The following is a 12179-nucleotide window of genomic DNA, read 5'->3' as shown; positions in this document are numbered from 1 at the left end:
CGGTTAATCTGTCCAGCAAGATAGAAATTAACACCTTATATCTTTTTCAAGCACCTCTTGTACACATCACACCAGTTCTTAAATTGTTACCGAACCTAGAATATAAACTTGATAGCACTGCAAACAAAACATAACTGCTATTATCATCTCCCACATCTTTCTCAACTCTCTGACTGTGGGTGCACAGGTGGAAAAATATCTTGATAACATACAACAACGTGTATTATTATTGGGGGATAAACTTCGCCTACTCCCTGTCCCTGTTGCTTCGGCAGGTGGACTGACAGGTGTCATACATTTTTCTCACAAATGTTTGTATTCCAGAATATAAGCTGGTGGCATTTATCTCTCACATGGGCACCTCGACCATGGTGGGCCACTACGTGTGCCACATTCTGCATGAAGGCAGATGGGTCATATTCAATGACAATAAGGTATGTAAATGCACGTAATGCAATATTATCTACACTCTATACTAATAAAGGAATAAATAATAAATAAACCACGACAATACACACATCGCCATCTAGCCCCAAAGTAAGCTTAGCTTGTGTTATGGGTACTAAGATAACTGATGAATATTTTTATGAATAATATACATGAGTACTTAAAATATAGATATAAACACCCAGACACTGAAAAATTCGTGTGGTAATTCATGGCCGCTGCCCACTGCGCCAATCGGCCGTCAACAATTATAAAGAGGAAAGGGTTTTATGTTTGTTTGTTTGTTTATACCCAATAGGCACTGTGACTACTTGACCGATTTTAACAATTTCTTTACCGATAGAAAATTATATTATCAGCAAGATATAATTTATTTTCAAATAAATAATAAATAAATATACTACGACAATACACACACCGCCGTCTAGCCCCAAATTAAGCGTAGCTTGTGTTATGGGTACTAAGACGACTGATGAATATTTTTATGAATAATATACATAAATACTTAGAATATACATATAAACACCCAGACACTGACAAACATTCATGCTCATCACACAAACATTATCCAGTTGTGGGAATCGAACCCACGGCCTTGGACTCAGAAAGCAGGGTTGCTGCAACCTGCGCCAATCGGCCGTCTAAAAAGAGTTAGACATCCTTAAAATAGAATATAAAATCAACAAATCTTGTTGAAGCCGACGGGAATTATGTATTTAATATACTCATAACTTACCACAAGCAAAGTTATAGCATAATATTAATATAATAATAAATAATAATATTCAGTTTTCAACAACACTTTTTTTATTATTCCATTTTACTATAATATTGTTAGCATTGCTGGCAAATGAGGCTTGACACCTACGCATGCATTCCCTTGCATGCGTTGCGAAGTATTGCACTGTTTAAAGGTGTGCTTTTTCACCCACTAACCATTAGGTGGCCTATCTGTTTGATCTATCTATTATTACCGTGAAATAAAAACTTAACATTAATTTGAAATATTGGTTCCAGGTGGCCCTGTCGGAAAACCCCCCCAAAGATCTCGGATACCTGTACCTATACGAAAGGCTGTGATGTTTAGCGAACGCGTGTGACGCCGAGTGGTTGACAGGCGGCTTACAGAGTAATTGTCTTAGACTGCGCTAAAGTGTTGGTGACTTGTTAACGTTTTCTTGTAACATTATAACCTTGGTACATTATACAAACTCAAATAATAGCATGGAAATGTAAGCTTTATATCATGTGTTATAAGGTCTATAACGAGTGGTCCACTCGTATATTTCTGGCATAAATATATTGAAAAGTTTGCTTTATGCCACATAAAGTAAAGTTCATATTCCAATACTTCAATCGATGTTGATTTGATATATTAAGCCAAGGTCATTTAGGTAACCCTAACCAGCCGCATTTCCATACATTAATTATCGGCATATTATTGCAGTATTAATGTATTGTTCTTCATTCTCAAATAGCTAAATATCGCTTCATCTCTACTATCGCCTCTAAAAAACGCAAAAATAAATGTATTACTTTTCTAAATTGCCTTCCGCCACCATCAACTCTTCAACAGCCATGTTTGAATTTATGAAGCTTGGAAATACACATATGATACTGACTGTTGGATAGAAGCAGGTAATACTTTGCGGAATTCCATAATTGATTATGAAAATTAAGCTTTAATTTTTACACTCTCTTAATACTTCAAGAAATCAAAAATTCAACGCGGACGAGGTCATGGGCAACAACTATTTATTATATATAGTTTAGGTTTAGAAAACAGATTTAGAGATATAGCTATATCTATCAAAATTTGTCTGTAGGTCATCGCATCAAACGATAAAGCCGCCTGTGCGAATATATTATCCTGTTTGTCTTTGTCAACCTCGTTTTTCTTTACTCAGTGCAATAAAGACTGCATCTATCTAGCTTAGTTTAGGATATAGAATCATTCATAATAAAATGATCTGCCGATAACTGTGTATGCACGTGGCCAGGGCTATCTTACAATATTTGCGCGCAATTGTAAAGACAAAGTAAAATAGACCTAATTGCACTAAAATTAGGGTAGCTAAAGTTTTATTTTACAAACGTTCTGCAAGCGTTTTGGTTCTTGATGTGTGAAATTGAGCACTATAACAAAGACAGTAAGTTCCTATTTTACTTTGACATCAGGGTTTCCATACAAATCTAATACTACCGGTACTGAGCCTCTAATGTAAGTTTTTTAATGAATAGTCATGTTTGTTATCTGTCAAATATGTATTAAATTAAACTGTCAACAACATCGTCATAATCATCAATCAGCCTGAATTAATTGAATAGTTGTGTACTTAAACACATCCCCTCACCTAAAAGCGTGAGCCTTTTTGATCTGCAAGGTAAATAAACCAATTTCTATGTTGATTCAGTTGTCTTGTTGGACAAGGGAAGTTATGTATTTCTACTTGTGAGCTTAGTACATCCCCCCGTCTAAAACATTTGCTTGAATCCTTTAATAAAGCATTTGCTACAAGTTTAAATCTCATACTTCAGCTACTATAATTATACTAAGCCTGTTTAAACCGCTAGGATAATATGTTGATTAAGTTTGTGAGTTTCCACATCCCCGGCTTAAAAGTGAGCCTTGTTGAAATGCTAGGAAAGTAATGTGTTTCTAGTAGACGGCGTTACACATGTCTTTCGCTTAAAGCTATGCCTTATTGAACCTTGTTGAGCTGCTAGGTAAATAAAGCAAGTATTTGTCAATTTTAAACCATCAAGAATGCGGCAAAAGATGATGAATGTCTTTGTTTTAAATAATTGAATCAATTTTGCATATTAACAACTTAATTAGTCTGTTTTGTTAGCCTGGTCAAATGCAAGAATACTCTGGATATTTTAAGAATGTTAGTTTTTCTACAAAGTGCTCTGTCTTTCATAAGCTCAATTTGTAAGGATGTTCTCCATAACAATAATAATAATTATTATTAGATAATCCCGCATATGAAATTAATATATTATAATGCCGTTTTTTATAAAAGTTTTAACTGCCTATGTTAGAATAACATAATAATTTGACATGTATAAATTTGTTAATCGTGTCAAGATTACAGTTTTTTCGCTGTACCATAAAGCTGGGATCTATCTGTAAATGCCTTGTAAAGCAAAGCAGCCTTCTACTATGTATCAGCGGAAAAATTGTACAATCCCTACTGTGTTGAAGTGAGAGGAGCATGGGTAATTTTGGTACATAACAATGGGTGTTTAGAAGTTTTTTTTTAATAGAAATCCATGCTATAATGATTATAATTTGAAAATCCTAGATAAATATGATTAAACCACAGAATTAAGAACATGCAGAAACCGTGTACACATAATATTGAGGCATCAAAAACCACTCCACTTTAGTAGTGTTTCTCGAAGAGAAGAGGCTGTTAGTCACTTTATTCCATTTAGCAGTTGACAGTAATCATTTTCTCTAATGTTCTAAAAGTTTACCACAAAAGGGGAGCATGAGAAAAAGTTTGTGAGCTAGCAACATACCGCAGGTGTGAAATAAGACATGCGCAGGTTGTTTTCACTGTTTTTGGACACTGCACTGCATGCAATAATGGCTGAATGAGCGTTCTTTTTGTTCTTAAGTCTATGGTTTACATAAGTTTCTTACGGTTGGGGTAGACATTGTAACTGTTAAGGATAGGTCATCATTTTCTTTTTTTTATTATTGTAGCTGTTTTTATGTTATAGCTAAGATGGCCTGTTCGTAATGGGCATAAGGTTCCTTTTATTGAGTAGCTAGATAATTAGCTAAGTAAATAGGGAAAGAATTTCTGCAGAAATTACATAGGAAAAGGAACCTTGATTCCATGAGCGTAAGAATCATCCATCAGTGATTGGTTCCAAACTTTTTACCCATCCTCCTTTGATGTTGAGACTATAATATAGTTATTCTAGTGAATTAAAATTAATAGACAACGAAAATAAAATGCTAGTATGTGTCATTTGTGTTTTTTTTTTAATATTACATACATTTTAATATTCTCTATATACAGTAGTGTGGCATGATCTAATAAACAACGTAGGCGAAGTACAGCATAAGCGAGACGCTTTTCTTTCAGTACCTATTTTGCAAGATTAATAATTGTACCATTTTGTTTTATAGTAATAATTGACGGACCAAGTAGCTGGTCCACATGTAATTAGTGGAAAATCATCACCTAGAAATAGAACAACACTTTGCTAACTGGAGGTGTATGTGTTAAACCTCATATGCCTGAAATTACAATGGCATCCACTCTTTATAGACTGCAATGCTGCTTAGAGGCAAAAAGCAAGGCAGTAGGACCTCCCCAGATGATGATACAATCGGCATGTATGTTATGTGGTATGATGTCGCATAGAGACCAACATAGGATATGGGTTTCATATAAGTTTCATGTCACCTAACATGTTTATCGGTAACCATATTATTATCTAGTGTAATATGGTGTACACTTTAACCAGGTCAGATTGCAGTCAAGGGCTAAATTGTAGTGCTTAAAAAAAACTCCATTTGGCGGAAGGCTTTTGTCCAGCAGTGGGCTGTTATAGGCCATTAAAGATCAGAAGTGGCCAAAATAAAAAGTATAATAATCTAACATAATTTATTTAACATTACAGAATTTACACATAAATTGATCTATTGTCATTTAACGCTTGAATCTATCAACAGGTTTAGGTATGTTCCGCATGAATATAGTCTTTTCATCAAAGTATGTGTTGAACTTTTTGTATGCATATCTCTGCTTTGGATCCTTTTTACAGTATGAAGGAGTCAAATTGATCATCAGACCTGTAAAATTAATTATTTGTTTGTAATTATCAGCCTGTTCTCTGTCCCACTCTGCTGTAAGGACAAGGGATGCATGCAACCAAAACATGAAGTGGATGGAAATGATTGAATCCTTTAAAAATGTGTTGGTTGCAAACTTAAATATTGCTATTGAATGTCTGAATATAAATGATTCATAATATTTCAAACTGCACTAGTTGCCGCATTTCTTTAGAAAACGGTTAATAAAGTGCTAGGAACAGGCCTCCATTCTTATATGAAATGGATAAATCTTGTCTTGAAATGTCAACAATCTTTGCCTAGGGTTAAACATAATTGAAAAATTTAAAAAAAAATGTGTTAATATAAAGTGGGATCTACAGTATAGATACACACCACAAATATGTTAATTTTCATGTATGATATTTGGTGTCAATTGAATTGCCTGTGGTGCCAGAATAAAACACATGAAACTGTTCATCTATAAAAACATACTTATATAGAGAATTCTATGAGTCCACTGCTGTCTTTAAATGCGGGAAGTCTGTGTCCAGCTTTAGGTAGTTACTAAGGTGTGAAAGTGAATTAGTTGGTTTTTCCTTTTCTTATACAGAAATTTCGGCTTTTATAATTTTAGAAAGGATATTTGCACCTTAAAGTGGTACAAATAAAAGACATGATTACCTGCTTTCTGAGCCATGGACACCATTTTTCCAATTTTTTTCTGTTGGCGACGACAGAGCCCTGTAATACGCCGCGGCAACATACAGCCATCGGATCTAACAAACTGGCTCAAAATAAGTACATCTGTGTGCTTTACATCCAAATCTAATGCACACATATAGCATGTATGTTCAGGTTTCTCCGCAGGAGTTAAATCTTTTATTTTTTCCGCTCGTACTAACAACTCTGTATTCGGAGAAGGCACAGATGTTGCTTCTACTATCAATGTAGATCCTTCTTTGTATTCGTGAACTGAAATCATTGCTCAAATTAAAAATTTGCAGTTTTGAGGTTATATTAGTGGTCACAGAGGTAATACTTACTTTGTTTGAGCCGTAACTGATTGGTAGTTGATATAGAACGTACGAATGTTGATAATATTGCATTCTTAGCTAAACAGCTAGCTCGAGTAAGAAAGGACATGATATTTCAGATTTCTAAAAATCTCGCAAATGTTAGCTTTATTTACCATCTACCATCAATGTCAGCTTTCAATTTTGACATCTGTCACAAAGCGTTTAGATTTCTCACTGCTGTGAGTTAAAAATTCTATGGCAAATGAAATCTAGCGCACATTTTTAATGTTTTTTTAAGCATATTAGCTAGGTGGCTAAAAAAACACTTCATGTAAAACCGAATCCAGGAATATATAGCTTGCGTTAGCTAATCGAAGTTTGCTCAAAAAAGACAATAATGAGTGTGCAATAAGAGAGCCATTGCGGACTAGATGGCGCAGCTGTGCTTTATTACAAAGTACACAGGACTGCTTTATGTCATATGGAATCATGGAACCAAATTTAAAGAAAAAGTTGATTATTCTCTATTTAGTTAATATTTTCCATAAAAATCACGGTAGGTACCTTATTAAAAGAGATTAAATCAAGCGACGAGTAAAAATTTGTTAGAAAGTTCGCCAACATTTGTTACGTATAAAGTATGGGTATAAAGCAATTATATACCAATGTAAGTGTTACAAACTACGAAAATATGATTCCAAAATTCAGGAAAAATTAATTCACAAAAAACACCTTTGTTGGAGTTTCTGATATGATGAAAAATATCGATGCTTATAATATTACTGTTATGGTTAGAATTCTGTACATTGTTGATATTTTTTGATATTTTCATTTCTGTCTGTCCGTCTGTTTTTTGGCTTCACGTCACACAGATACTAATGAATGAATTCAAATGAATCTTTGTAAGATTGATTTTTGTCCCGAAATTCAGCATAGTTCCTTTTAAGAGATATATTGATACTTAGCAAGACCCTCACTTGAGGCTTAGCGATAACCTGGCACATTTATGAGGATTAAATAAAAAAAATCCTAGAAATTTTCTTCGTCAACCTTTAGCATATGAATCAATGCGAATCAACTAACAATACGATATTGATTCTTTCCCAATTTTAACAAATTTCATAAATACATAAACGAACTAAAGGGCAAAGTAGGTACTTAAAGAAGTGATATGAAGTGATAGTGGTATGAATCGTAATATTTTATTCTTAATTACTCTAAACTATGCATATAACCTTATCTACGGGGCAAAAATTAAATTCCTACTTAATTTTTTTGTCTCCTAATCCATTAACCAGTTTACCATAAGTGGCACTTAATGTAATATTTTAATCAATTTTGTCGTTTTTTTTAAAAGTAATAATTGACGAACCAAGCAGATGGCGCACCTGATGGTAAGTGGAAAACCATCGCCTACAGAGCAACACAGATTAGGTACACCGGAACACAGCATTGCAACAATGCTGCAAAACGGCTTAAATAAGCATGACTATAGTATTTCCCCGGACGATCTCTGTCACAAAAAGCTAGACTACTAGGTACTTAAATGGTGAATGAGCAGCGCTTTTTTTTTTTTAGGAGTGTGTGATAGGTCACCGGGTTACAGTCTGATTTAAACAGCGTAAAATTTTCGAAATGAGACTGCCAGAACCTCCCAACAAATATTACCATATCTGATCGATGTTACAGTCACGTAATTTATAAAAGTTGCCAATGTCTTCTACGTTACGTTATTAATTGACGGCCGATTGGCGCAGTTTGCAGCGACCGTGCTTTCTGAGTCCAAGTCCGTGGGTTCGATTCCCACTACTGGGATATGTTTGTGTGATGAGCATGAATGTTTTTCAGTGGGTGTTTATATGTACTTATATTCTAAGTATTTATGTATATTATTTCTAAAAATATTCATCAGTCATCTTAGTACCCATAACACGCTTACATTGGGGCTAGATGGCGATGAGTTATTGTCGTATTATATTTATTTATTTTATTTTGTTTATTCGTAGTAGTACTAGAAGGAACTTAGCATCCTTTTGGTCCTATTAGTTGGACAGATTAGTGATGTAATGCGCCACGGAGAGCACGTTAAGCTGTACAGTACGATTCAAACTTTATGTTTCGCGGAAGCTAGCTGCGAGTGTAGCTTTGGTTGGCTGATACCGAATATAAAATTCCAAGCTTCGAAACGAAGTTTAAGAGGCCATAAAGTTTGATTCGGACTTTACCTCCTGGTTACCGTCCCTGACATGTGGTGTCAACAGTTAAAGAAAGACAACGCGCATTGGTCCAGGGTCGTGGCAATTTCATAGAAGACATTCTCTGATCTGAGTCTGATCATAACGAAGTGGTTTTCTGGATTGTCCGTCTTTGACGCTTTTTTATAGAGTACTGGGTCGGTCGGTACACACTCATACACAAAGCGCTTAAGAGAGTACTTACCTTAATTATTAGATATGTTTGGTTAATAAGTTACTAGCCATGGAACTTTATCCGAAACTAGCTGTCCCGGCGAACTCCGTACCGCGGATCTTATTTTTTTTTTGATGAATGTTATATTTTAATACTTATTATCCTATTCCGGTCTAAGAGAAATCCAAAAAATTAAATATCATTAAAATTGGTCCAGCCGTTCTTGAGTTATAAATGGTGTAACTAACACAACTTTCTCTTATATATATATAGGACTAGCTGACCCCAGCGCCATCCGTCGGCTGATTTGTGAATCTAAACCATCCAGGGTACCACCCAAACGCATACCGAAAAATTCATTCAAATCGGTCCAGCCGTCTAGGAGGAGTTCAGTGACATACACACGGACACAAGAAATATATATATATAAAGATTAACGTTATTTTAACATTACCTTTTAGGAAAGTATGGATACATGCCGAGTTCACGCTAGCTGTAGGCAGAGCTAGCGTACCTATTACATTTCTCTTGACAGTTAGAGAAATATTGAATATAAAACAAATGAATATGATGGTAATGCATTTATTGAACAACACATAGGTACATGACATTTAATTTTTAACATATTATACATTCAATACGATAAATATATATAACTATTCATAAGCGCCAACAAAGAATATATTAAGTTAAAAATTATAAATGTCCTTTTAAAATACAATCAACATTTAACATATAATTAATTCAATATTTTCTGTACGTTAAAAGTTTCCCTTTTTCCTTAATAGCGTAAATTGCAAATTATTTAACCATGTTTGTATGCAAGTATTTATACCATATCATAATGTAAAATAGAGACAATATTTATGAGGTGTGGCTTAAAATTCGATATAAAAAAGACTGCAAAGCAGTTGTTTTATGAATTATTGTAAAAGCACTAATTGTTTCATATAATAATATATTCATATTAAATCTGTTATTTGTAAAGGCAATATTTGGACGGTACCTGCAAAGCATTATTTTATCAAATTGAAAATGCATACCAAATGCATTAATAACAAAACAAATTTCCTTAATAGTAAACTTAACAATTAGAACTATAATTTAAAATAGTATTGATACAAATGTAAGCCTTAAACACAAATTGTATGAAGCACGAAACTTATGAGTAACTACGCTATTTTGAGAGCGTTCATATTAGATAATCCAGATTGAATGCTATAAAGAACTATGCCAATTCAAATGAAAATAAATCACATAAATAGTCCCAGAATCGAGCCGGTACTATTAAACATGAATGGTAATCCAAATAAGCTTACGTTATTAAAATTTAGCTTCATATAATTTTCTTAAAAATATTAAATGTTTACATACAACTTAAAAACAAAATGTTAAACATTTATAACTAACGAATTGAGATGGGAAACGTAACTGAACATTGAAGTCTTTGAAGTTTTACAGTTATTTTTCATCAGATGTTTGGCAAAAAAAAAAAGAAATTAGAATGGTATTCTAATTAAAAAAACAGGTCTAGAGAAGCCAGCCAACCAGAACCTTAGCATTAGAGCACAACAATTTTGTGCGAAACAAAACATAGTACGTATGACACTGTGTGTCGCACATATCGTAATTTCCAAACAAGAACGTATAATCTAAATTTCCCATTTTTTTTTTGCTATTTGTTCAACTTTACAAACTTAATTAAATGGGGCATTCATTTTCAATATTTAAAAATTAACATTCAGCACTTTTAACTGTATGTTTGTACGTATTTGCGGATACTACATTATTAAATTAACTACTACAGGATTAAATATAGTGTGCCGTTATTATCAAACTTTCCGCTCACGTATATATGCGCAAGCGCAAGTATACGCGCTATTACCTTTTAGTCTGCGCTTAAAATGTAATATAATGCAATAACAAAACGTAGTTTTTTTTATTTGTCTGTGTGTAAAAATATAATGTACAATGCAGTCTGTTAGTTTCCCAAGTTATGTAGGCAGATGTGGGATGAGTTGGTGACTGATGGGGAGAAGCGAAGGTGGTTACTTGGGGAAGGTTGCAAGCCCCTTGCTGAGGAGTCCGGCTGCACCCTGAGCACCATCGTGTGCTGCGTTGGAAAAGTTGGACACCAGCTGAAATACATATGATTATAAAAATTATTTAGGTTAATTAATATTTTCTTTATCCCTTTCACATTTTATGAAGATCTAATATAGATTTTTGAATAGAGGGCGGAATGATCAAGGGATAACGTAAATCATTCACTATCTGTGAAATAATGTTAAAAATGTATATTTTTAACATCTTTAATATTAATCCCTACTAATATTATAAATGTCAATGTAAGATTGTTTGTTACGCTTTCACGCAAATCTACTTAACCGATCCACATGAAACTCTGTACACATATTCTGGGAAGTGTTAGAAGTAATATAGGATACTTTTTAACTCCGAAAAATTATAACCGATTTAAATAATTATTTTTGTACTATAGAGGTTATAATATGTGTTTAATTTAGCCCAAACTGTGGTTGGAGATAGAGGACAGAACTCCTCAGCGGACAACAGCAAACCCCTCATTTAAGGCTTAGCGATACTGAATACCTTATTTTTGTTTATATCTACAACTAAATTTAATGCCACATCAAAAAACAAAATCAAACGCAGACGAAGTAGCGGGCAACAGCTAGTAAAGTAATAAAACTAATATTTAATTTGAAGTTTTGTATATGTCGTGTGACGCTTCATGAAGATCAAATGTGAGGTGACAAATCAGTGAGGAAACATAACTTCACACACATATGTATAGATTGGACCCCAGTACATATCTAGTACTGGACAAGCCCAGTGGACAATCCGCGGACAAATTTTTTAAATTTCTATTTGGGTTTGGAACGCAGTTATATCAAGAAACGTCTGATTCACACGGCGACCCTTACGAACTGAGCAAACAATAGCATTGGCGGGCGACGCGACGCGGTGTCTGAGATTATATATTTATTTACAAGAACAACGTATCAAAGAAGATTTCTAACAGAAGCCCTCGATTATTGTATGGAATATTTTTGACGACCTCGACAACGAATTTAATTCGGAGGTCCCGTCCCGGTACGATTCCCGACTAAGGTAATTTGGGAATTTATCATTTCTGTATTTTCTCTGGTCTGGTCTGGCGGGAGACTTTGGCCGTGGCAGGTTACCGCCCTGCCAACTAAGTATTCCGGTGGAATGTCGCGTAGTCGGTTAGCCCGCTACCATCTTAGACGGCATTATCACTTAAATACTTATGATGATGCGTGAGATTGCAGTGAAGGGCTAACTTGTAGTGGAAAAAAAAAATAACGAATTAGTGTGTATGAGAAACATAATGGACTTATTAGTAATCTTAAACTAATTCCAACAAAAACCGGTACGAGAACAACAATTTTAAGTTGTTTTTTTTTTCATACCTCTGCATTAGCTTTATTATTGTTGCTATTGTACTCTAAAACAAATCTGTTTTA

At 34.2% G+C, this 12179-nt stretch overlaps 3 protein-coding genes across 11 annotated transcripts in view; 1 reads left to right on the top strand and 2 right to left on the bottom strand.

The window, feature by feature from the left end:
- Positions 1–3819, top strand: part of LOC120628606 (ubiquitin carboxyl-terminal hydrolase 5) — a 28363-nt gene extending 24544 nt beyond the window's left edge. Inside the window, exons 16-17 of the mRNA XM_039897066.1 lie at positions 325–434; positions 1465–3819. Of these exons, the coding sequence (XP_039753000.1) occupies positions 325–434; positions 1465–1527 (173 nt within the window). The 3' untranslated portion in view covers positions 1528–3819. The remainder of the gene's footprint in view (positions 1–324; positions 435–1464) is intronic.
- Positions 3820–5060: 1241 nt separating this feature from the next.
- On the bottom strand, positions 5061–6635 carry LOC120628605 (28S ribosomal protein S18a, mitochondrial). The gene is made up of 3 exons (XM_039897065.1): positions 6289–6635; positions 5927–6217; positions 5061–5263 (listed from the first exon to the last, which is right to left on the bottom strand). The coding sequence occupies exons 1-3, from the start codon at positions 6386–6388 to the stop codon at positions 5121–5123; spliced, it is 534 nt and encodes a 177-aa protein (XP_039752999.1). The 5' UTR covers positions 6389–6635; the 3' UTR covers positions 5061–5120.
- Positions 6636–9444: 2809 nt separating this feature from the next.
- Positions 9445–12179, bottom strand: part of LOC120629024 (perilipin-4) — a 36315-nt gene continuing 33580 nt past the window's right edge. For all 9 annotated transcript variants that reach the window (XM_039897751.1, XM_039897753.1, XM_039897756.1 and 6 more), the window contains one exon: positions 9445–10808. In XM_039897751.1, the coding sequence (XP_039753685.1) occupies positions 10719–10808 (90 nt within the window). In that variant the 3' untranslated portion in view covers positions 9445–10718. The remainder of the gene's footprint in view (positions 10809–12179) is intronic.

Source organism: Pararge aegeria, chromosome 13, assembly GCF_905163445.1.
Source record: "Pararge aegeria chromosome 13, ilParAegt1.1, whole genome shotgun sequence".
In the NCBI taxonomy this organism is placed as follows: Eukaryota; Metazoa; Arthropoda; class Insecta; order Lepidoptera; family Nymphalidae; genus Pararge; species Pararge aegeria.
Note: the sequence above shows the minus strand (reverse complement) of the source record. Positions and strands in the feature narration are given on the sequence as shown.

What these genes read in the sequence shown, in the direction of transcription:
- LOC120628605 (XM_039897065.1), bottom strand. Translation starts at nt 6,388, where the DNA reads ATGTCCTTTCTTACTCGAGCTAGCTGTTTAGCTAAGAATGCAATATTA. An exon ending in TCAGTTACGGCTCAAACAAA is followed by an intron (nt 6,218 to 6,288) that starts GTAAGTATTACC and finishes CAATGATTTCAG; the next exon opens with TTCACGAATACAAAGAAGGA. An exon ending in GTCCATGGCTCAGAAAGCAG is followed by an intron (nt 5,264 to 5,926) that starts GTAATCATGTCT and finishes TTAATTTTACAG; the next exon opens with GTCTGATGATCAATTTGACT.